General features: G+C 36.2%; 1 protein-coding gene and 2 long non-coding RNA genes across 9 annotated transcripts; 2 read left to right on the top strand and 1 right to left on the bottom strand.

The window, feature by feature from the left end:
* Window positions 1-3,462: 3,462 nt before the first annotated feature.
* On the top strand, window positions 3,463-8,950 carry LOC112718784 (uncharacterized). Its single transcript, XR_003813260.2, has 4 exons — window positions 3,463-4,242; window positions 4,316-4,426; window positions 4,518-4,663; window positions 7,181-8,950. It is a non-coding gene; the product is annotated as an uncharacterized lncRNA (long non-coding RNA).
* A 3,352-nt stretch (window positions 8,951-12,302) lies between these two features.
* On the bottom strand, window positions 12,303-19,957 carry LOC112742200 (uncharacterized). Of its 6 annotated transcripts, none has more exons than XM_025791447.3 (6): window positions 19,735-19,957; window positions 19,331-19,368; window positions 14,725-14,808; window positions 14,451-14,602; window positions 13,052-13,124; window positions 12,303-12,780 (listed from the first exon to the last, which is right to left on the bottom strand). In XM_025791447.3, exons 3-6 carry the CDS (start codon window positions 14,780-14,782, stop codon window positions 12,572-12,574), a joined length of 492 nt encoding a protein of 163 aa, XP_025647232.1. In that variant the 5' UTR covers window positions 14,783-14,808; window positions 19,331-19,368; window positions 19,735-19,957; the 3' UTR covers window positions 12,303-12,571. The 6 variants fall into 6 exon arrangements, with proteins under 6 accessions (XP_025647232.1, XP_072072451.1, XP_072072453.1 ...); XM_072216350.1 differs by having other exon boundaries at window positions 19,331-19,441; window positions 19,735-19,837; XM_072216352.1 differs by having other exon boundaries at window positions 19,480-19,750.
* Window positions 12,384-23,309, top strand: LOC140178933 (uncharacterized). 2 transcript variants are annotated; one of them, XR_011872021.1, is made up of 3 exons: window positions 12,384-12,830; window positions 21,879-21,928; window positions 22,054-23,309. It is a non-coding gene; the product is annotated as an uncharacterized lncRNA (long non-coding RNA). The 2 variants fall into 2 exon arrangements; XR_011872022.1 differs by lacking the exon at window positions 21,879-21,928 and having other exon boundaries at window positions 12,449-12,830.
* Window positions 23,310-24,299: the final 990 nt, after the last annotated feature.

Here is a 24,299-nt window from a genome sequence, read left to right as displayed (position 1 = left end):
AATCTTTTTCAAATCTTTTTCAACTTATCATATCTTTTGGATTTCGAAATTGCCTCTCCCTCTATTCCTCTACTGTCTTTTCTGTTGCTTGAGGACAAGCAAACCTCTAAGTTTGGTGTGAGTTGCCATGATCACTGAGCTAAAACTCATCAAGATCATGGCACCTAAGGGAACAAGAAGAGCAAGGATGTGAACTTAAGGGAGCTGAAGCGTCAGAAATTAATTCTTGAAGGCACCCTACAGACTAGAGGAACATCCACTTCCCAAAATACAGGTTGTTAAGTTCTAATTCTAGCTTTAACTCTGTGATAGTATTATTATAGGATTTTACCTTAGAAGTTATATAGGAGTAGTAGTAATTAGCATATCTATTTTGGTTTTATTTCCAATTAAGTTATAATTTATTTTTCCCATCATCATCAAACATGAATAAAATAGTAGATTTGTAGAATAAAGAGGCAATTTAATTTTTTTCGAGTTCTTAATAAGAAAAATTCTAATTATTTATATGTGGTGGCAATACTTTTTGTCTTCTGAATGAATGCTTGAACAGTGCATATTTTTGATCTTGTTGTTTATGAATGTTAAAATTGTTGGCTCTTGAAAGAATGATGAACAAAGAGAAATGTTATTGATGATCTGAAAAATCATGAAATTGATTCTTGAAGCAAGAAAAAGCAGTGAAAAAGCAAAAGCTTGAAAAAAAAAGTGAAAAAAAAATAGAAAGAAAAAGAAAAAGCAAGCAGAAAAAGCCAATAGCCCTTAAAACCAAAAGGCAAGGGTAAAAAGGATCCAAGGCTTTGAGCATCAATGGATAGGAGGGCCCAAGGAAATAAAATCCAGGCCTAAGCGGCTAAATCAAGCTGTCCCTAACCATGTGCTTGTGTCATGAAGGTCCAAGTGAAAAGCTTGAGACTGAGTGGTTAAAGTCGTGATCCAAAGCAAAAAGAGTGTGCTTAAGAGCTCTGGACACCTCTAACTGGGGACTCTAGCAAAGCTGAGTCACAATCTGAAAAGGTTCACCCAGTTATGTGTCTGTGGCATTTGTGTATCCGGTGGTAATACTGGAAAACAAAGTGCTTAGGGCCACGGCCAAGACTCATAAAAGTAGCTGTGTTCAAGAATCAACATACTTAACTAGGAAAATCAATAATACTATCTGACTTCTGAGTTCCTATGGATGCCAATCATTCTAAATTTCAAAGGATAAAGTGAGATGCCAAAACTGTTTGGAAGCAAAAAGCTACTAGCCCCGCTCATCTAATTAGAATCTGAGCTTCACTTAAAACTCTGAGATATTATTGCTTCTTGATTTCTTTTTATCCTCTTTTATTCATCTAGTTGCTTGAGGACAAGCAACAGTTTAAGTTTGGTGTTGTGATGAGCGGATATTTTATACGCCTTTTGGGGGTAATTTCATGTAGATTTTAGTATGTTTTAATTAGTTTTTAGTAGAATATTATTCGTTTTTAGGCAAAAATCATATTTCTGGAATTTACTATGAGTGTGTGTATTTTTCTGTGATTTCAGGTATTTTCTGGCTGAAATTGAGGGAGTTGAGCAAAAATCTGACTTAGGCTGAAAAAGGACTGCTGATGCTGTTGGATCCTGACCTCCCTGCACTCGGAATGGATTTTTTGGAGCTACAGGAGTCCAATTGGCGCGCTCTCAACGGCGTTGGAAAGTAGACATCCAGGGCTTTCCAGCAATATATAATAGTCCATACTTTGCGCGAAGAAAGACGACGTAACTTGGCGTTGAACGTCAAGTACATGCTGCTGTCTGGAGTTAAACGCCAGAAAAACGTCATGATCCGGAGTTGAACGCCCAAAACACGTCATAACTTGGAGTTTAACTCCAAGAAAGGCCTCAACTCGTGGATAGCTTTAGTCTCAGCCCCAGCACACACCAAGTGGGCCCCAGAAGTGGATTTCTGCACCAATTATCTTAGTTTACTCATTTTCTGTAAACCTAGGTTACTAGTTTTCTATTTAAACAACTTTTAGAGACTTGTTTTGTACCTCATGACATTTTCAGATCTGAATTACATACTTTGTGACGGCATGAGTCTCTAAACTCCATTGTTGGGGGTGAGGAGCTCTGCAGCGTCTCGATGATTTAATACAATTCCTTTGTTTTCCATTCAAACACGCTTGTTCTTATCTAAGATGTTCATTCGCGCTTAATTATGGAGAAGGTGATGATCCGTGACACTCATCACCTTCCTCAATCCATGAACGTGTGCCTGACAACCACCTCCGTTCTACATCAGATTGAACGAGTATCTCTTAGATTCCTTAATTAGAATCTTCGTGGTATAAGCCGGATTGATGGCGGCATTCATGAGAATCCGGAAAGTCTAAACCTTGTCTGTGGTATTCCGAGTAGGATTCTGGGATTGAATGACTGTGACGAGCTTCAAACTCCTGAGGGCTGGGCGTTAGTGACAGACGCAAAAGAATCAATGAATTCTATTCCAACCTGATTGAGAACCGACAGATGATTAGCCGTGCTGTGACAGAGCATAGGAACGTTTTCACTGAGAGGATGGGAAGTAGCCACTGACAACGGTGACACCCTACATAGAGCTTGCCATGGAAGGAGCCTTGCGTGTGTTGAAGGATTTCAAGGAAGAGTTGAAGTCAAAGGACAAAGCATCTCCAAAACTCCAACATATTCTCCATCAATAAAGTAACAATTCCTTATTCCAAATACTTTGACTTCTTATCATTAAAACGAATTAATCCTATTGGCATCCTGACTAGGATTAATAAAATAAACATAGATTGCTTCAAACCAATAATCTCCGTGGGATCGACCCTTACTCACGTAAGGTATTACTTGGACGACCCAGTGCACTTGCTGGTTAGTTGTGCGGATTACAAATTCGTGCACCAGTTAGTACCTAAGAGGACTTTAGAAACTGGATTAAGGAATCTAAACAGTGACGACGAGCTTAGGGAGATGTGTTTTTGTAAGACCCAAAATCTTTGAAAAGTCTTATTATGATCAAGTCTCAAATCCTACAGTTATTTATAGCCTTAATTTCATAGATTATTTTATTAAAGATAATTAAGGTAAGTTTTGATTTATTGGATTTGAGATAAGTTATAATTATTATCCAATTTTATAATTATTGGATTATTCTCTATATTTAAAGTATAAGGTTGATAGTTATGAAATAATAAGAATTTTATATGATTTGGATTAGATAAGTAATATTTTAAATATTATTACTGCTATTTTGGAAAATGAAGAAATTAATTATATTATTTCTAAATTTTGGATTTGGACATTTTATTGAAAATAAAGTGTGAAATTGATGAGCAAACAGTATTTTTATATACTATTATTGTTGAATTAGAATTTATTTCTAATTACTACATTATACCTATTTTTATGTGAAATTACTAAAATGCCCCTAACCCTAATTTTTGAAAAAAAAAAGAAACCCTAGCCCCTCAAACCCATGCAGCCGCAGCTGCTGCCCTGCTCCTTTACCCTCATCATCACTCACCCACAAGCAAACCTAACGCAAACACAACTGAAACCCATAGCAGCGCCAAATGAAAGATGGGGAAATAGGGAAATAGGGCCGCGGGAGAAGGGAGGAGGAGAGGAAGGAGATTCGCGCCGGCGTGCTGGGCTCCACCGCCGCCGTCGCGTCGTCGCTGTCACTGAAGCTTCGCGCCGCTGTCCAACCGCCGTGCCTCGCCGTCAGTTGCTGCTCATCCTCATCGCGAACAGAGGGAAGCGCGAGACCGAGAGGGAGAGAGAAAGCGTGGAGTTGGCGTCGCGCGGAGAGGGACTCGCCGCTCCTTCCCACCGCCGTCGAGCTGCCATTGACGTGTGTCACCGCGGCTGAGGGTGTCGCCACCACCAAACCCCTGCCGAAGATGCTTCCACTGCACGCGAGAGGAAGAAGAGCGATGAGGCAGAACGCGTCCTCGCCGGAGCTCTTGAGCGCCGCCGTCGTTCGTGCCTCCTCCCGCCGCCAAATCTGCTCCCACTTCTAGGTTCTGGAATCTGACCCGGACGCCGCTGCCACCATCCGAGCTCGCTGCTGCTGATGATGGTAAGCCCAAACCACCGCCAGCAAAAGGGGTTCAGGCCGCCGCAGGTGTCGCTGCCGGAGAAGGGAGCTGCATCTCTGTGATTCCGACCGCCAGGAGTGGTTTTGTGATGTTAGGGACCATCGCCGGAGCTTCTGCCTACTGCTGCTGTCGCCGGAAAAGGTTGCCGGTAAGGGTTTTAATTGTGGTTTCTGTCCTTTTTGAACTTCGGGAATACTATAGTCGCCGCGTGTTGGTTTCAGATGTCGTGATCGGAATTTGTCGCCGCAGCCGCTTGAGGTGGCTGCCGGGCTGCTGCCGAGCCGGCCCGAAGACCGTCGCTGTTTCGGTTCAACCGTTCCTCCTTCGGTTCGGTAAGCGTTTCGATTTGAAAGCTCTTTAGCTACTATTCTGTTATTTTACGCTGAGGTTTGTGGTGTTAATTACTATACGATTGAGTTTCAGTTGTTGTATGTTGCGATTAGAGTTGTTGAGACTCTTGCGAAAGTGGCTTGGAACCGAGGTTTTGACTGCCGGTATTTTGATTGTTGATTTTGGGTCGAGGCAGAAAGGATTCTGTGACGCGTTTGGGCTATGGTTTGCGTTTTGAGGTAGGGGCGCTTTCCAAAATCTATTTTTTATATGCCGGAATTATTACATATGGGTACTGATGTGAGATAATGTATTTGGTGATTGTATAAGCCTTATGTGATGTTGATTATCCTGGATGAATGTAATTATATGTTTGAATGGATTATTATTTGGTTCTGATGAACGAACTGTTGTGTGGTTTTGTGAAACATAATGCCGTCCAAGCTGATTCTTTAGAGATTTGAAATATGAGTTTAATCCGTTGAGGATTGGTTTGAATTGAGTCAATTATTTTGATGATGTGAAAGATAGAATACTCTTGAAATTCAGCCTGTGTTGCTTTAATTAATTTTGGTTTTGATAAATGATTTATTGTTGAACCGATTCTTTAAAGCTTTGGAGATGAGTTAAATCGATTGATATTGAGTTGATTTTGAAATGGTATCCTTGAGGTACGCCAATGAGGCGATTGTTGGATTTAGCTTGCTTTGAATTGATTTTCTGGTTTTGTGTTGTTGAAAAAGGAATGAGGAACGGTTTAGTTGGGACCCGAACCGGGTGGCAAAAGTCCAAGTTTTAGGGGAGGTGCTGCCGAAATTTCTATAAACTCTTAGTCTTGTTTGAAAGGTTATTTAAAAAGGGTTGGATTTGAGAAATTGTATTATTTGATTTATTAAGAGAATATTTATGTTTTCAAGCTTAATTCATTTAGTGAACTTATGCGTTGAGTTCGGCTTATTTAGAAATGACTATTTGTACAGTTTGAATCACTGAAGGAAAGAATGATGCTCTAATATTGATTTTTATATAAAAAGGGGCTTTTAGTGGTTTTAAAGGAAACTAGACTTTTGATTGAGTAATTAAGTTTGAGGCATTTTGGAAGAGCTAGAAAAATGACTTTCAAAAAGAAATCTGAAAGTGGTTTGATTCAAATGAACCGGTTCCGTTCAAATGAGTTGATTTTTGGACCGGGTTGGAACTTGTGATTTATGTATGGTCGGTTTCATAATAAATTCCGTTTTATTTACTTGAACCGAGAATCTATGACTTTAAGGGTTACAATGAATTTTAAGGAATTGATATAGGTTGACCTTCCCTAAAGACTTGGGACTCTGCCGAGAAATTTTGTTTTAAAATCCCATTGTTAGGTGGGTGATTTTGAATACTTTGAAATAAATCTTTACCTCTCCATGGTTTTGGAAGTTTTGGAAAGAAAATACCGAGAGTGGCTTTGTTTTAAAAAGGGGACTCACTTTGAGTAAATTTGGCTTATGAGCCTGAGATGATTTGAGAAACGAGATTTCTAAAGCCAAGGCTGAAAAGAGTTGAAACTTGATTTCAAAGTGAAATGAATTGAGAAAATTATTTATGGCTTAAATGCCGATTTCATGAATTTGATGATTTTGAATGTGGAAGTGCTGTTTTATTGTGAGCCGGAATGGCTTTGAATGATATGAATATTGGCTGGTTCTGGATTGAACCGTGAGCCGGAACGGCTGTGTATGCTATGAATATTGGCTGGTTCTGGACTGAACCGTGAGCTGGATGGCTGAGATGGATGTTGATCCACGGATGAGAATGAATGCATGTATATGCTGAATTATTGATAATTGTGATTTGCACTTCCACTATCTGAGATACGAGTTTCCTTGGGTAGTAGCAGTGGCTAGCCACCACGTGCTCCAGGTTGAGACTCGATACTCTGTTGACCCTATGTCGTAAGTGTGGCCAGGCACTGTGAAAGTCCCGGATGAGCTCGCCCCCGAAATATTCACCAGTGAGGGTGATGGATATGGATCATGTTTATGATCAAGTTTATGATGAGTATAACTCGAGTTGGGATGCGCAACAGAGGGACAGTCCAATGGTTAGCTACCAGGACTTGTCGGGTTGGCTCTATAACCGACAGATGATATCATCAGCCACTAGGGACAGGCATGCATCATATGCATCTATGTGACATTATTTGGGTGTGCATATTGTACTTGGTTTGCCTATGTGATTAATTGCTAATTGTTCTACTTGCAATAACTGTTTGTTTGTGCCTGCATCTTCCTATCTGTGTTTGCAATTGGGACTCTGTTGGATTGTGGGGATTTGGTTGAAGGTTGGATGGTTTGGGCCTAGGGCCGTGATTGGATTGTTTGGGCCTAGGGCCGTGATTGGATTGTTTGGGCCTAGGGCCGTGGTTGGATTGTTTGGGCCTAGGGCCGTGGTTGGAATGAGATGAACTGATGGTTGATTTCGATTTTGTGGTTTTGGCTTGGAATAAGATATGAAAGGCTATTTTGGTTCAGTATAGATAAACCTTTTTGAAAGACTTTTGAGTTTTTGAGAATTGAACAGTTCCTCTTTCAGAAAAGATTTCCGACTTTACTTTTATTGTAAACCGTTATTTTTGAAAAGAGGCATAAGACGATTATTAATCACTGGTGCAGTTATCTTCACGTATCCTATTACAGTAATTCCCAAAAACCCTCTACTGAGAACCCTTTCGAGGATGATGTTTTCACCCCCCTTCATTTTTCCCCTTTCAGGATATGGGCGCAGAAGTTACGAAGAATTTATTTAGTTGTTGTTGAGATGCTCTGTATTGTTTTAGTTATGGTCTATTGTACCCTAGCCTTTATCTTGATATATTCTGTAAGAGGGATAGGAACTGTATTGGATAATATTTGTAATATCATTTATGTATATATATATACATGTATGTACGTTTTATGAGTTGTTGTAAGTGTATTGTATGTATGGATGTACGTTGTATAGCAAAAGTATCTTTTGGATCGGTATTGAGGTTTAAAGTTTTAAACAGGCTCATATCTTAGTATTAAAAAGTATAAGTGTTGTCGTAATGTCTTAGCTATCAGAGTCGCGCAGCCGGAAGTGTGAGCTTTGGTAGTTAGGGTGTTACAGTTTTCTTGCTCAAAAGAATATTTGATTGATAGATGTATATTTTGAGCATCGAGTGTTATCTCCAGATTATTTACAAGGTCAGGAGAAAAAGATATGCATGGACAATAAAGGAGTGGATGTTGCAGAAGGACAAGGTGCTATGGTCACTCCTAATGACAAAACGAAGAACCCCACTAATCAATTCCCCCAAAACAAGCTAACGCCTGTCAACACCATGGACAATCCAAAGGCTCCTATTAATCCAATATCTCTTACTAATCCAACACCTCCAACTAAGCTAGAATCTCTCACTAATCCAAAACCTCCAAGTCAGTCGAAGCCTCTTGCCAATCCAAATCCTCAATCTCAGGCAAAGCCTCCTACTAATCCAAAGCCAAAGCCTCCTACTAAGTCTAATCTCCCTAAAAGTGTGTCAATACCCACCCCAAAGAAGGTAATTGGTGCAACTGCAACACCCAAATCCACACCAAAGTTTATTGAAACATCCAAATTCACCCTCAAGAAGAAAACAACAACAACCACCCATAATTTTAGGTCTTGTATGAGGAGTGTTGCTAAGGAAAAAGCAGTGATGAAAGCACGACATGAGAGAGGTTATTAATTATCCTCTGATTCATAGGATAGTGCCAAAGATAGTTTGTATAAGCCAGGGATCGAAGATAGTTCTTCTGATGATGATGATTATGCTAATGATGTTTGTGAGACTAAGATTGTCAAAAAAGACATCAGATTTAAACATGCTCCTGTCGTTGCATTTGCTACGGATAAAGACCAAGTTACTATTGAGGATGATGCATTTGTTGAGGAGGTCTCGGATGGGGATGTAGACCTATTCTTTGTGGGAGAATAGGGGATGATGCATATGATTCAGGGGGCTGACTCAAACGTGGCAAATTTGTAGCATTTTGAAGAAATGAAGACTCTTCCAAATTCTGAGGATGAGAGGTCAGATGAGGAGTATGAAGATGTTTCTCCAATGTTTAGAGAAGGTATAAGGTTTGGAGAACTGCAATTGGACGTTGGCATGAAATTCAACACAAAATGGGACTTTAAAGAGGCTATTAGGGAGTTCACAATTCAAGAGGGCAGATGAATTAAGTTTACGAAGAATGACAATATGAGGATGAGGGCTACTTGTAAAGTGAAAGGATGCCCATGGGTGGTGTATGCATTAAGGGATCATGAAGACACTTGTTAGTAAATAATGCCCTCGTTAATGATCATACGTGTCCAAGAAAAGATAAGAACAGGGCAGCCAACAGAAATTGGGTAGCGAGCAAACTAGTTAAGAAGGTTAGGAAGTACCCAAATTTTAGGCATTGTGGTGATGCTACTGTTTAGTGTTATGTAATTATAAAAGCATATTCTGATATACTACATTTCTTTTATGCTGCTGAAGTATGTACCATCACTAAGTCAAGACCAGATAAGTTGCCACCAAAGAAAAAATCGTCTAAACTGCCAACTTCTGCCCATGCGTCAGTTAATCCCATGCAAGGTGCTAGCTCCGAAACAGGTGCAAGACTTGGTAGTTTCTTCAAGTTCGTTTCTACTCTGGGATTCAAGGCACCTAGGAAGAAAAATTGATGACTTTGGTCTAACATGCTTATTGTGTTGGAAGTTATTTTGTATAGGACAATTTGAAAGTTTGAAAAAAAAACTCATTACCTTTGTTTATATTATGTGGCCCTTTCTTCTGTTAGGATAACTTTGTGTTTATGACTACTTTCTTATCAGGCCTATGGTTATGTTTATTTTGTTAGCAATACCTTGCTTATGGCTTTGTAATCCCATCAAAACTTATGAATCATGACTTTGTTGGCATTATTCAAAATAATTACTATATTTTGCTATTGCTATATATTCAGATTATCTTTAGTGGTACAAAAACATTTAATATCTCGAAAATGTTGGCTAACACAGTTAGATGTTCGGCAACTTTTTTTATTCTTGAAAACATTACACATATACCAAATCTCAATCGCATCATTACTCAACATTGAGTTCAAAATTTGCAAAATACCACTAGTAAGAACAATAGCATTACAGAAACAATCAGAAACAATAATTGGATTATAAAATTTTGACTCCTAATATCATATTTCAATTTTTCCAGCCTTCAACCTTCTATCATCTTTTGGTCATCATTGTAGTTAACACTTTTTGATTTTGCAGGCACAAACTCTTGCCCAACATCTGTCCAAACAAACAAACCACACCTCTTTTACCAATTGTTTGTAATCAATGAATGATTCAATAACCAAATTAGAATTTGAGAAAGGAATGAAAAATCAGTAAAAACCAACAATTATAGCTAAGATTGTAATTTGGGCACCCAAATAAAGGCTTATTTGGGTTGAAATTTGTCCCAGATCACCGGAAAACATGTTGGCAGCCGCAACCACATCATTCTGGCACACGCGTAGTCCTGCTACAATTTTGGGTCTTAGCCCTGTATCCACTACTTGTTGAGCGTATCGAGCTTGCACTAGCTTGCTCTTCACCTCCAAACATCGCTTCAGAGCTTCAACGGAATTTCTCTTAAATCACAACGGTGAAACTACAATTATGGGACGAAGGAGAAGGGAGGAAGAGATACTACATACAGTAATAATTCTTAGCTTTTAGGGTTTTAAAGGGACCAGGACCACATTAGATAAAAAATGAAGATTTACCACGTCATCTAGTCGTTGCTTGCTCCAGCATGGCATAGGAGGTGCCACATCATTACTCCATTTACTGATTGTCCTCTGAAAAAGGTAGAAGGGCAACTATGGGTCCCGAAATTAAATGTGAGAGATGCTTTTAGAAAATTTTAAAAGTCAAAGACAATTATAGATAACTCACCCAATGTCAGGGATCACTTTAAAATTTTAGTCTTATTTTTCCTCATAAATACATAACAATATCATATTCAATTGGCAAAATTTCATTTTATGTTAAACGGTGAAAATGATAAAAAAAAAAGTTAAAAAAAAGTCGTCGTTTATATCTTATTACTTATGTAAAGTAAGACTATCAATTATATTATTTATAAATATTATGTTAAATTATTATATGAACCAAAATTTAGAATCTAGATAATTTAGTATTATATATTTGTCATTAATATCTCAAATTTTATTAGTTTCCTATAATACATTATATCATAGACAAATAAAACTTAAACAATTGTTTTTAAACAATAATTTCTATAAAAGTGTCTATATGGCGCATATACGCAGAACTCTCTAGTTACAAGAATTTAAATCTAGTCTTTTTTTTTTGAATAAAACTCCTCCACTCATATTGCTACTTCTTCTTTTTCTTCTCCTACTCTTTTTTTTTTCTCATAACTCTGTTATCCTCGTCACCACCACCACCTACATCTATTTCTTCTCCTCTTTTTTTCATTTGAATTTCTTCAATATCCTCCTTCATTTTCCTCCCCCTCCTCCTCCTCCTCTTCTTCCTCCTCCTCCTTCGTCATCATTATTATCATCATCGTTATCATTATTATCACCATCGTCTTTTTGTATGTATAATAATTCAAATCTAGAATGCACCGAAATTACTTAATGATAATGACGCAAACAAATTCAGTTCAACAAGTTCAAACCAAAAGTACCCCTTATTTTAAATCTAGAATGTATCAAAATTCAAATTCAAAATGAACCAAAATTACTTAATAATGACAGCACACATACAAACTCAATTCGAAACAAGTACAGACTATAAGTACACTTTATTTAAATTCAAAATTCACCGAAATTACTTAATGATAACTCCTCCTCTTCCTTTTTTTTCTTCAGCATTATCATCGTCTTTTTTTGTTCATCTTCTTCTTGTTGTTTTACCTTATTATTCTTTTGGTTTTATTCTTTTAACAAAAATAAAACAAGAAAAAATTAAACAAAGAAAAAAAAATGCATGATGCTCCAAAATCACTAGAAAGAGGAGGAGAAAAAGAAAAAAATACAACAGCAATAAAAGAATGACGATGAGGAGAAAACATGTGAAGAAGAAGAAACGTGAAAAAAGAGAAAAAATGCAAAAAAAAAAAAAAGAGAAAACATAATTGAAACGTGTATTGACGCTCTCACTAATAAAATTAATTTTTGTTAAATTTAATCCAATTTGATTAAACTTGGCTGCCTAGTTTGTAACATGACTTTTTTTTTTTAATTTATCTATTGCTTAGTCCTTACATAGTACATAGTTTTTCTTCCTTTAGTATTTACATGTTTCTATAAGTATTTAAGGTCAAGTAGTTTAATTTTTTATAAATAAGATGTTATTTTGTCCGGCTAAAACTATAAAATATCTAAAAAACAATTAACATTTTTTAAGAGGGAGAAAAAAACATATAATAAGCTAAATTATAAATATCATTTCAAATTCAACAAATAATGTTTAAACTGTTATTGAGAACCCTTTTATATAACTACTAAGCACAATTGATAATCTTAATTCCATAACATATACACCACTTAAAATACCAGAAATCTTAAGATATGTTACTAAATGTCGACTTTTATATGGGATATAATCTAAACTATTAACCTAGATATATATTTTTTATGGAATATATTAACTTCTTATTATATTTTTGTTGTATTTTGCATTTATTTGGCCCTCGTAGAAATTGGCCATTCTATACCTCGTAGAAATTGAATCCATTCTATTATACGCCCCTAACACATAAAGAGACAAATGGAAGGAAAAAAAGAAAACAAACAAAAAATGAATAAAATGAATAAACGAATGGACCCCGAAAAAATAAGTTTTATCCGAAAATTTTGAATTGGTTAGGGTGCAGATAATGGATCAAACTAGTCTTACATAGTCAACACGTGTACCAATATAGGAATTAATTTCTATGGAGCACCATAACTATCTAAGCTTTTCTAACTGAGATCAATTCATGTCTCAATAAACGATGGAAAAACTCGAGAACAGTAACTTGAGAGTAACAATCCAAGTTTCTATGTCAAGCATGTAAGAAGAATCGACAGCAATGCATGACAAGTAACTTTTCATGCTTGAAGAAATCTCCTATGCTTACGGTTGCGGAGCCATTCACACTCTATATCCTTTAGAATGTCCAGGATCCCAAGAATACCCAAAAGAATAAGTCCACCGGAAAACTTACCACCACCTCCACCTCCATTACCGCCATTTCCATCATTATCTCGAGGGGGCAACCCCGGGCCATTGTCATCAAGTTTAGGGGACTTCACTTTCTCTGTCATCCCAAACAAAGCTTATCATATTGATTGGCATTGAACACATAAGGTGAGCTCCACTCTTGGTATGATTTTTAATTTACACAACATAAAAAGACTATTAATATATGTGAGATTTTAAACTTGGAAGAATTTTAAGCACCACATGGGAACATTTAGTATTTCTCATATAAACAAATGAACAAGCACACATGATATGGTATAAGCACAAAACAAAATATAAGTTTGTGGCTGCCGTCGAAATAAATGATATAGGAGAGAAGTAATTACCAGGAGAAATAGTAGTTGTTCGAGAACGACGTACCAAGGTTTGTGTTGCACTAGCAGCAGCACATCTAGCATCCTATATAAATTAGAGAGTTAGAGAGAGAGAGAGAAAGAGATGATACTGGTATTATGAGGAAGATTACTAAGTTCATGCTTTTATATATATACATGGGGCCTTGGCACTTAAGTTAGTTGGACTCTTAACAGATTCTAGAAGCCACTTGTCTAATTGCTCTCTAAAGTAGCTTTTGTTTTCAGAGACGGGAAGATTGCAACTCAGTATTGTCTTTGGCGATCAAAGACTGGAACTAAAATTTCAGTACTGGGACACGAAATTCCAGTCCCTTTAGTACCTCCAAAAAGAGAGAACACGGAGGACTGAGATTTTGTAGAATAAAAACTGAAACTTTAATAACATTTATTCTCAGAAGTATCCTCATTTAACTTTTCAAATTCTAAATCTATGCCCTCAATCTCCATATTTATCTTAAACTGAAAATAATAGTAACACATAACTTAGTCTAATATATTTTACACTAAACATAATACAGAGACTTAATTTAGTTTCACTTTCTCAGTCTCTTGTCTCCCAATCTCAGTCCCTCAGTCTCAGTATCCCTTCCAAATGCAGCCTAACTGCTTAACTAATCTAACTAATTCTCTAACTGATTCTGACTCTTATACATTCTTCTGGACTCTTATAGAGCTTCTCTCTAGCTCACTCTATTAATAAAGAACACAAAACATCAGAATGGTTCAATATGGAGAGTAATAACAACCAAGAGGAAGTTCAGAGATCGGAAGAAAGATCAAGACAGAAAAGAACAACATAAAAACTACTTAGATACTTCAGTAACAAGCAGGAAAATATCCTGCACAGAATAATGTTGACTCCTCTATTAAAAATATAATCCACATTTGATGAGTCCTTGAGCATCTTCAAACGATAAGGGATTAAGAAAAATAGGGCAAGGAACTGATAAAGATTGCCTCAATATGTGAGACATGATGAGGATTGTGAAAGGGGTAATAAGAAATTACAAGTAGTGAAGCCAAAAGCTTTTTCTAAAAAGGAAGTAGGTTTACAACTGTTTCCTATGTTTCCTAGCATGGTTTCCTCTGTCATTAAGACCTGAGCTCGTTTGATTGGATAAATAACATTCAACTACAAACAATTTTAATAGGAACTCTGAAAATTTCAATAAGGAATGAAAGTTGCCTTGTAACAATACAGACTGCTGCTTATACCAATTGATCGTGATGAGGATCTCTTATCCTCCATACCTTTGTAATATTTTTCATTTCTTATTGAAATTAGTTGTTTTATATTTAAAAGTAAAAAATAGAAGAGGTCCACATATAGAAAAATGCCAAAGATAAAAAGGAAAAGGAAATAGCCTACCAAAACAGCAGAACATTTGACACGAGATGAACGGCTTCGAAAATTAGCAGTCTGAAGTTCTCCTTTTCTAATGTTATATGGTAAGGGCTGCATCTGAAGTATGTTAGGTCGAGCATTATTGACCTGCACTTCACCCTGACTTCTATATCCAGCTGCATCAGAGAAAATATAACAAAAACATATTCCATTGATTTAAGTAACATGTGAGACACTTCACATACAAAAATTAGCTCAACTACTAACTGAGATAGTGAGGTGTCTAAAATCAGTGCACCTGGCCCTGGTACTACTAGAGACGAAGTGCCAACACAAAATTGAACTGGTTCCAGCATCTTACTGATCACCTAATACGACAATCCTAGCAATCAGAACAAGAAGGAAAATAATAAATTGTTTGTTTCAAACAGAATAGAGTTCTACATAATAGTTGAGAAGTCATTGCTCAAAGTAGTCATATCAAAAGTGCTCAAAGTTTCACCTTAGCAAATTTTACATGATTCTACATTTATGACATGTTTAAAACAAACTCCTAGAAATAATTCAGTCCAATTATAAATAAACAGTTGCTTTAGGATATGGGGAAAATAAAGATTGAATCTCTATGTCTCGGCAGCAAATCAAATATTAAAAAAAAAAAATTAAGAGTTCAGTCGACAATTTTACAACACTATCCTTGTCACACAAAATCAATTGGCAAACATAGATAGCTTATCCACCTGTCAATAACCGAAATCGAAAAAGTAAAAAATAAAACTAGAATACTCTAACATAAACTAACCAAAATCTTTTTATATAGCTCTCCAATTTCCCATTAACTTGAACTAAAATTATACCCTAATTCAAATTCAAATTCCAAACAAGGTAAGTTGCATAAAGAGGATTGATCAATCGAATACTTTTTTCCTAAGGCACGTGGGATTGAAAATACGCAAACTACAGAGGGAAGAAAAGCACCAATTACTGTCCTCGGTAAGTCGAAGTATCAATTCTGCTATCCAACAAATTCTTGAGTTCTTTCTAAAATTCAATTAACAATTTCATATGTTGTGATCATCATATTAGATTTTTAGGCCACCTGAGTGTCATTTGATTAGTTAACAAAAACCGACACAGAAACCTACAAATTTTTGTGGAGACTCACTTCAACGTCTCACCTACAACATACTAAAATATGAGGTCAATCCGAGATCTCTAACTAAAACAGAAAATTTATGAAAGTTTACTATTTACATCGGAAAACATAAACAGCTTCAGCCTAGGTTTATCTTCAACACCCATGTACACACTGCTAACCAGCTCAAAAGTTTCCAAAATTAAATATAGAAAAAGCTTAATATTGTAAAATTTAGTTAAAATCTTCACCTTCAATCATATGTTAGTAATAAGAATAAATTCCCTAAGGGTCTAAAAGTGTACGAGAGGAAAAGGTTAAGGGAAAGCCAAGGAATTATGCAAAATCAGGGAATAGAAGGTTCAAGGGAGCCCTCGAGGCCTAACTGACATGCTTAGGGGGTGACGCATGAGGTGAGAAGAATGCAATGCCGGGATGCAGAGTGCATAGGGCATGTGTGTGCATTCTGTTGGTGCACAGGGGGTGATATAAATGTACAGGTGAGGGAAAAGTGGGAAGGGGATGATTTCGCGAATCTGTCTGGGGAGAGAGGTGGCTGCTATAGTGCCCTGTGTTATCCCTTCTGTTTAGCTAATTCTCATCTCTTCTTCATCAGTAAGCTGAGATCCAGCTTCACCGAGTGTTAACAATACATACACACTTATCCCTTCTACTATTTTGTTGGCAGTTTCCTAACACAACTAAAAAATCACAAAGATACCCCTGCTAGACAGAATTCTGAAGTTTTCAGAAACACCACCACCAACACCAACACCAACAAGTTTTTGGCTTAGCTAAATTATCTCAAGTTGTTTTTGATTTTGATCTAACAATTTTTACGAACACAAACACATTAAAAGTGAGTTTACATGTGTTTAGGAAAAGTAAACTCGTCCTCACCCACTCATCCATACATGGCTGAACCTTTCTGAAAAAAGGGGAGATCAAATGTTGTTCCTCTTGAAGCTTGGTCACATTCTCATAATTTCAGCATAGTTTTTCTTTTGGGAAAATCCTTAATTGTTAATGAAATCTAAAGCTAATATCAAGTTGCCAAGCAACACACAACAGATATCATTAGCAAAGATCATTTTCTTATGCTGCAGAAAATCACAAACAACAACAATAAACATCTTTTATCAATCAAATTCAGCTTAAAACTCATTATTACAAACTATATCTCATACCAACGCACGGCTATTCTCTATTGAAAGAATAATAGTCAATGAGTCAAGCATCATCAATTTAAATTGGCCTTAACCAGAACCATCATAATCAGCTTTTGCCAAAGGGACAATAAACACATTCCAATAGCTAACTAACCTAATGATCATAGGAAGTCACGAAACATCAAGAAAGACACAATTCAAATGTCTTTTGGTTCAAACAAGCAATGCCATTTAAACACAAAATCTTCCTTCTAGACTGCTGCACAATATGTGATAGCAATCACAATCACGTCTAATTATCACTTGTGAAAATTCATAACCAAAACCCATGTATAGGTCCTTAGGATTAAATTTCAGTGGGGATGTTCCTGATTTATATTTCCATCTCCTTTTAGTCCTAATTCATTTATAAAACCCAACATATGAACCAAGTATGGGACAAATTTGCACTTAGTTCCTTTTTAAGCACCAGAAATGTGAAATTCAGAACTAATTCTACGAATATCTTTTGAGATTCATATTTGGTGACCTAATATTAAAAGAGCTCAAGCTTTTAGGAAAAATGGTTTCTTGTTAATATAAGCTCAATGGGTTGAGTTATGAACGGAGGAACGCTGCTGTCTCCACAGAAAGTTATGCAAAAATGGGCTACTTCCAAGGGCGGACCTAGAGCAATTCTTAGGAGAGCGCCAATATAAATATATAACTTTAGAAGAAGGAAAAAAAAATTAAAATTAAGTAGGGCTAATGTAAAAGTCAGTGACCTTTATACATTAAAATTTTTAATTTCTTTTTTGTTGGGGGGGGGGGGGGGGGGGCAGCATTGCCCCCCTTCACCAACACTAGCCTCCGCCCCTGGCTACTTCAAACAACACAGGAGTGTAGATAACCATTTTGGCATCTGAAAATGTTCAAATTTGACCGAAATAGCCCCCAGATTAGAGAAACGAATTAGCGGCCCGTGTAATACAAAAATAAAAAAATATTTGACAAAATGCACTAATCCGTTTGTCAAAATACACCGATCGTCATCTATTCATCATTGCCATTACCATCGTTGGCATCATGTCATGTTAGCCATCTACTTGGCATTGACCCTAGCCAATTAGAACCTATATTGACCCCCAAATTTATAGAATCATATAAGAGTCTTGTAAATTTGGAGTCACTATAGATTTCAGTTGGTTAGAATCCACAAAAATTGTGTCGTAGTGCTAAGTAGATGCCTAACTTGCACGTTGCCAATGACGATAATGGCAATAGCAAACAGACGACGTTAGGTGTATTTTGTCAAACATTTTTATATTTTAGTGGTCATGGGTTTCTTTCTTTAATTAAGGCTCTATTTTGTCAAACTCAAATTTTTCAAGTGCCAAAATAGCCATTTAACGAAAAAATAAAAAATTTAATCAGTATAAATTAAAAAAGACATAGCTAAATTTAGAAGAAAAACAATATAGTTGGAACCTGTGACTTTCTGCAATATAACTAGATTGACTACACTTTCATTTCAGATTAGCTTCACCACAATCAAATAAAAAGAACTCCAAATAACAAAAACAACTCCCATGCTGCAAAAGTGCAGTTATGCAGGATGCATACCTTCCCATTTTTGTATGTTTATTTCCACATATGAGAATGATGAGACTTATCTAGATTTTGGTGGACTATCTTGTTTTATCACTGTATATGGAAAAATACTAGAAATGGAAATCACACCTCATTAACTCAGCTTGTACCCTGTATTCCAAACTGATTTCATATTCACCATGATTGCTACACTAACTTCACGACACCACTAAAATTTCATCTATTGGCTTTTGATCTAGATTTCTGGATAGTAGATACTAGAAATAATAAGCTTCATAACAAAAAGAAACCCCACACAAAAATCAGTTTTCAAGACCAAGTTATGACTACCTAAAGAAAGCTAACTGATTATATTTTATTTTTCAACGTCGCTGCAGGCTAAGTTATTCTATAGCTACCCAAAAATTTACCCTTTCATCAAGAAACAATGATTTTTTGTATGATTAAAATAGCACTCATTAGCTTTTGAAAGGATCAAGTCCCACAGAAAAATTCTTGTGTTTGGGCTATGGGGAAAAAATCAGATTGTATCTCTATCCATAGAGAGCAAATGAAATATTTAAAATTTTAAATAAAAATCTACTCAACAATTTTACAACATTATCCTTATGCGGTTATGCCGTTCAACTCATTTGTCACATATAATCAATTGTCAAGCAAATTCTAGATCCTTTCAGGGAGCTTTATATAACTAATTAAGAAGAAACACAGTGACAGATAGAAATAACCTATCCACCCATTATTGATAATAGAAATTGAAGGAAAAACAATTCTCTACCCAATAAAAACTATTTTTTTTTTATAGAAATTCTCAATTTTCCATGAACTTTAGAACAAAATTCTGCTGTAATTCAAATTCTGAACAAGTTAAAGAACGCAGATAAATCAACCAAATTCTCAATTTCCAGGTGTTCCAAATAGAAGAAAGGCACAAGATAGCACTATCAAACATGATGAAAATCTTCAATGGAATTTCTAAAAGCACATGTGAGAATAACAAATGGCAATACCCAAATCTACAGCAGGGAGCAAAACGCCAATTGCACTCCTTGGTATTCCAGAAAACAAAGACATAACCAACAGTTAGGATCAAGACAAGAGCTTAAAGAGGCAGTTCAAACCTACACCAAAGTGAATCAAATAGAACAGAAATACTCACATCTCGAAAGAAGAAGAAGAAGAAGAAGAAGAAGAAGAAGAAGAAGAAGAAGAAGAAGCAATAATAATAATAAAATAAACTGTTCTGTGCAAGAATAACATTGACGGCGTAAAAACAACGTAAACATAAACCCTGAAAATATTGTTTATACGATTTTTCCACGTCAAACACACCTCCAGAGAATGAATGAAAATCACGATAGCACAAATATAGGTGGAAAACAGAAAACGAAGTTAGAGAGGAGTGGATCGACACCTTATGAGTTGTCTCCAATTGAAGTTCTCCTCTTCGGAGGCTCTAGAATGGTTCTTGAAGGTAGCGATCATTCCATGTGTCTTCGGCATTTATGTATTTTAAAGGAATGCATATGGCGGTGACTTTTCATGGAGTGCGACAGGGCGTAACGGAATCAGGGGTATGGGTCTATGGTGGGTTGGATTTCGGTAACCTTGACAAAAATAAAACTAACAATCAGTCCATCTAAAATTTGAGAGTTCAAAATACATATTAAAGAATTAAATAAAGAAAATAAAATAATTATTCACTGATATATATTTTAAAAATATTTATATTTTTTATTATTTATTTCATTAAGCAGTATGAATAAGAGATATTAATATTTATATTTTATTAAGTAAAAAATCAAATACAATTATTTTTATATAAAGTTAGTAATTAAAAATTATTAAATAATTTAATATATTTAATTAAATTATCATATAATGATAACTATCAATTTCATACAAAAATGACCATACGTAAATTTTTGCCATCCCATTATCATTATTAACAAAATAAATAATAAAAATAAAATAAAATATTTTTTTATCTTCAAAATTTTTGTCCAAAATTAAAATTATTTTTAATATTTTTTATTTTTAAATTGACTATAATATCATAATTAAAATTAAAATTAAAATTTAAGGTTGTTAGAGAGTGGGAGGAGACTAGACTGATGATGTGGCGGGTGGTTGGTGGTGGCTGGTGTGTGTTATTGTAGTATTTAGTAATTGAGATTGAAATTTAGAATTCGAATCCTTTAAAGTGAGGAAGTTGGTAAAGTGAAGGGTTAATCATATAACGATCCAACTTCTAGTATGTTATGACCAACCAGAAGTTAAACGTCACTAACTTGCCTTTCTATTTATTGACTAATCTTTATTATATAACCGTGATTCATTGTTAAAATATCGTCGCTTTTACAAGGTAAAAATTTGTTGAAAACAGTTATCGATATATTATTGAAAGCATACAAAAATAATTAACATTATAAACATAAATATTAACAGAATATTCACATATCATCATACATTAGTACAATGTTTACAGACCCTGTCAGTATACATCCCATAAGATAGTTATATACAAATATTAACATATGACATCACAGGCCTTGACCCATACAAAAAGTCACTAAGCTATTGTCCGGGGTAGCCTAACACTTCTAGACTTTCCTATTCTCTCTGTAAACTAACAAAAGGGAGAGACTAAACTGAAAAAGTACTAAGCTGAGATGCCGCCAAAAGAATATCAACTAACATCCCCTAACTGAACACAAATATCGTCATTCGATAGACCACCTATATGGCCTGCTTGCAGATGAATCACTCCTGAAAGATGGTAACTCCTCCTCTTGTTAATATTCCTCTGGATCCTCCTCTTTTGAGTCTCTAGGAATAGATGCTCCACCAAATGAATTGCTATTCCCGCCACCCAATACAGGTCTATTAGCGTACACAGGAGCTAAGGCTTCGCCCAACGGACCGAACTGCGATTGCAGTTGCTCGGTTGGTGAAGGAGGTGCCTGAGGTATAATGACGTCCGGAGGTGGATCTGAAATGTAACCCTCGCCTGTGTTAGGCTTAGAAGCCACCTGATGTAAGGGCTAAGCATGGATCGGTGGACTAGGAAAAGGATGACCGTGGCTGTTAGGGTGTAACCAAGAAAGAGGGAAATCATACAGCATGTCCAAGTTAAAGTCCGGACTATCTATTGGGTGTGAGAAGGGCCTATCGCATAGTACGTATAGTCGAACACGAGATTCCCCACCCAAAACATAATAAATTTCGAACGTCGGGACCTCGTAGATGAACAGAGGCACTAACTCATAGAAAAGCACTTCGTTTCCATTTGAATGGGGAGAATAGGGGGTAAAAATTTAGGATTTCCTAGTAAGGTCAGGGTTGTTAATTACGTTTATTAATTCTTTGCTATTGACTAGACACGCAATGTATAAACAGAGAATACAAAAACAGTAAATAAAAATATAGAAAATAATAGATAAATAGAAAATACAAAAAGCATCACAGTAACAATACAGAAAACACATACATTCATAGAGAATACATAACAAAAAAGGATGCACAAACAAGTATGATGCATATCTAATCTTGGTGCAGGTTATGAGCTCATGTGTCGGTTTCTACCCCCTCCCGATGAAACCTGATGTGTGAGCATTTTTTTGCTATTTTCTTATTATTTTAGATATGAATTTATTGAGTTTTATTTAGATTTTAGTGTTTTAGGCCTGTTTGGATGTTACTTTGATGCGCTTTGTGGTTTTACTAATTTCAGGAAAGATCCGAGCGAATTTGACAGAGTTCGTGTGGAAGAAAAGGAAGAAAGTGGATGTTGTCAACCCTGATCTCCTTACACTCCAACAACCATAACTTGAACTAGTGAGGTCCAATTGACGTGGTTCTAGCAGTATTGGAAAGCCAACTTCCAGAGCTTTCCAACGATATATAATAGTATATACTTTCTCTCTGGAATCACGACGCTAAACGCTATGACATTAGCGTTTAGCGCCAAACCGCGTCCAGCACTCATTCTTCTTTAGAGTCCCGGTGCCAAATGCTAGAAACTGGCGCTAAACCCCGGCAGTGCTAATAGGAGTGGTCCTTACGTCTTTAATAAATCAGCACAGAAGGCTTTATTTGATTTTCAATTTAATTTTTGAATTAAGAAAAGATATTTTTAGGTTTAGAATTTATTATTTGATTTTAGTTTCAAATCAAATTAGGTTAGATATAAAAGGGAAAAGATTTAGCCCTTCGGGAGATTGATGAGCGGATATTTTATACGCTTTTTGGGGGTAATTTCATGTAGATTTTAGTATGTTTTAATTAGTTTTAATATAATTTTATTAGTTTTTAAGCAAAAATCATATTTCTGGACTTTACTATGAGTTGTGTGATTTTTCTATGATTTCAGGTATTTTCTGGCTGAAATTGAGGGAGCTGAGCAAAAATCTGAGTTAGGCTGAAAAAGGATTGCTGATGCTGTTGGATCCTGACCTCCTTGCACTCGAAATGGATTTTCTGGAGCTACAGAGGTCCAATTGGTGCACTCTCAACGGTGTTGGAAAGTAGACATCCAGGACTTTCCAGCAATATATAATAGTCCATACTTTGCGCGAAGATAGACGATGTAACTTGGCGTTGAACGCCAAGTACATGCTGCTGGTTGGAGTTAAACGCCAGAAACACGTCATGATCCGGAGTTGAACGCCCAAAACACGTTATAACTTGGAGTTCAACTACAAGAAAAGCCTCAGTTCGTGGATAGCTTTAGTTTCAGCCCCAGCACACACCAAGTGGGCCCCAGAAGTGGATTTCTGCACTAATTATCTTAGTTTACTCATATTTTGCAAACCTAGGTTACTAGTTTACTATTTAAACAACTTTTAGAGAATTATTTTGTACCTCATGACATTTTCAGAGCTGAATTATATACACTTTGACGGCATGAGTCTCTAAACTCCATTGTTTGGGGTGAGGAGCTCTGCAGCGTCTCGATGAATTAATGCAATTGTTTCTATTTCACTCAAACGTGTGTGTGTTCCGATCTAAGATGTTTATTCGCGCTTAATTATGAAGGAGGTGATGATTCGTGACACTCATCACCTCCCTCAATCCATGAACGTGTGCCTGACAAATACCTCCGTTCTATATCAGACTGAATGAGCTTCTCTTAGATTCCTTAATCAGAATCTCCGCGGTATAAGCTAGAATTGATGGCGGCCACTCTTGAGAATCCGGAAGGTCTAAACCTTGTCTGTGGTATTCCGAGTAGGATTCAAGGATCGAATGGCTGTGACAAGCTTCAAACTCGCGATTGCTGGGCGTGATGACAAACGCAAAAGGATCAATGGATCCTATTCCAACATGATCGAGAACCAACAGCTGATTAGCCGTGCTGTGACAGAGCATCTGGACCGTTTTCACTGAGAGGATGGGAGGTAGCCACTGACAATGGTGACACCCTACATACAGCTTGCCATAGACGGGCTTTACAAACAATTGAGTTGAATATTACATTGCAGAAATTCAGAGGATAAAGCATCTCCAAAACTCCAACATATTCCCCATTACTGCACAACAAGTAACAACTATTTATTTTATGCCCTTTTTACTTTATACGAGGCTAAAGAATTCTATTGGTATCCTGACTAAGATTAATAAAATAAACATAGCTTGCTTCAAACCAATAATCTCCGTGGGATCGACCCTTACTCACGTAAGGTATTACTTGGACAACCCAGTGTACTTGCTGGTTAGTTGTACGGATTGCAAATTCGTGCACCAAGTTTTTGGCGCCGTTGCCGGGGATTATTCGAGTTTGAACAACTAAAGGTTTATTCTATTTCTTAGATTAGGAATAATTTATTTTTATTGTTATAGAGTCATTAAATTCTGATAGGATAGTTTCTTTTCAAAAAAATTTCTTTTCAAAAAAAAATATTATTTTTCTTTATTAATTGTTAATTTTTCGTGAGTCTAGTGTCTTGTTCTAAGTTTGGTGTCAATTACATCTTTTAT

This window comes from Arachis hypogaea, chromosome 2 (assembly GCF_003086295.3).
Source record: "Arachis hypogaea cultivar Tifrunner chromosome 2, arahy.Tifrunner.gnm2.J5K5, whole genome shotgun sequence".
NCBI lineage: Eukaryota > Viridiplantae > Streptophyta > Magnoliopsida > Fabales > Fabaceae > Arachis > Arachis hypogaea.
This window is presented reverse-complemented; position numbering and strand designations above follow the sequence as displayed.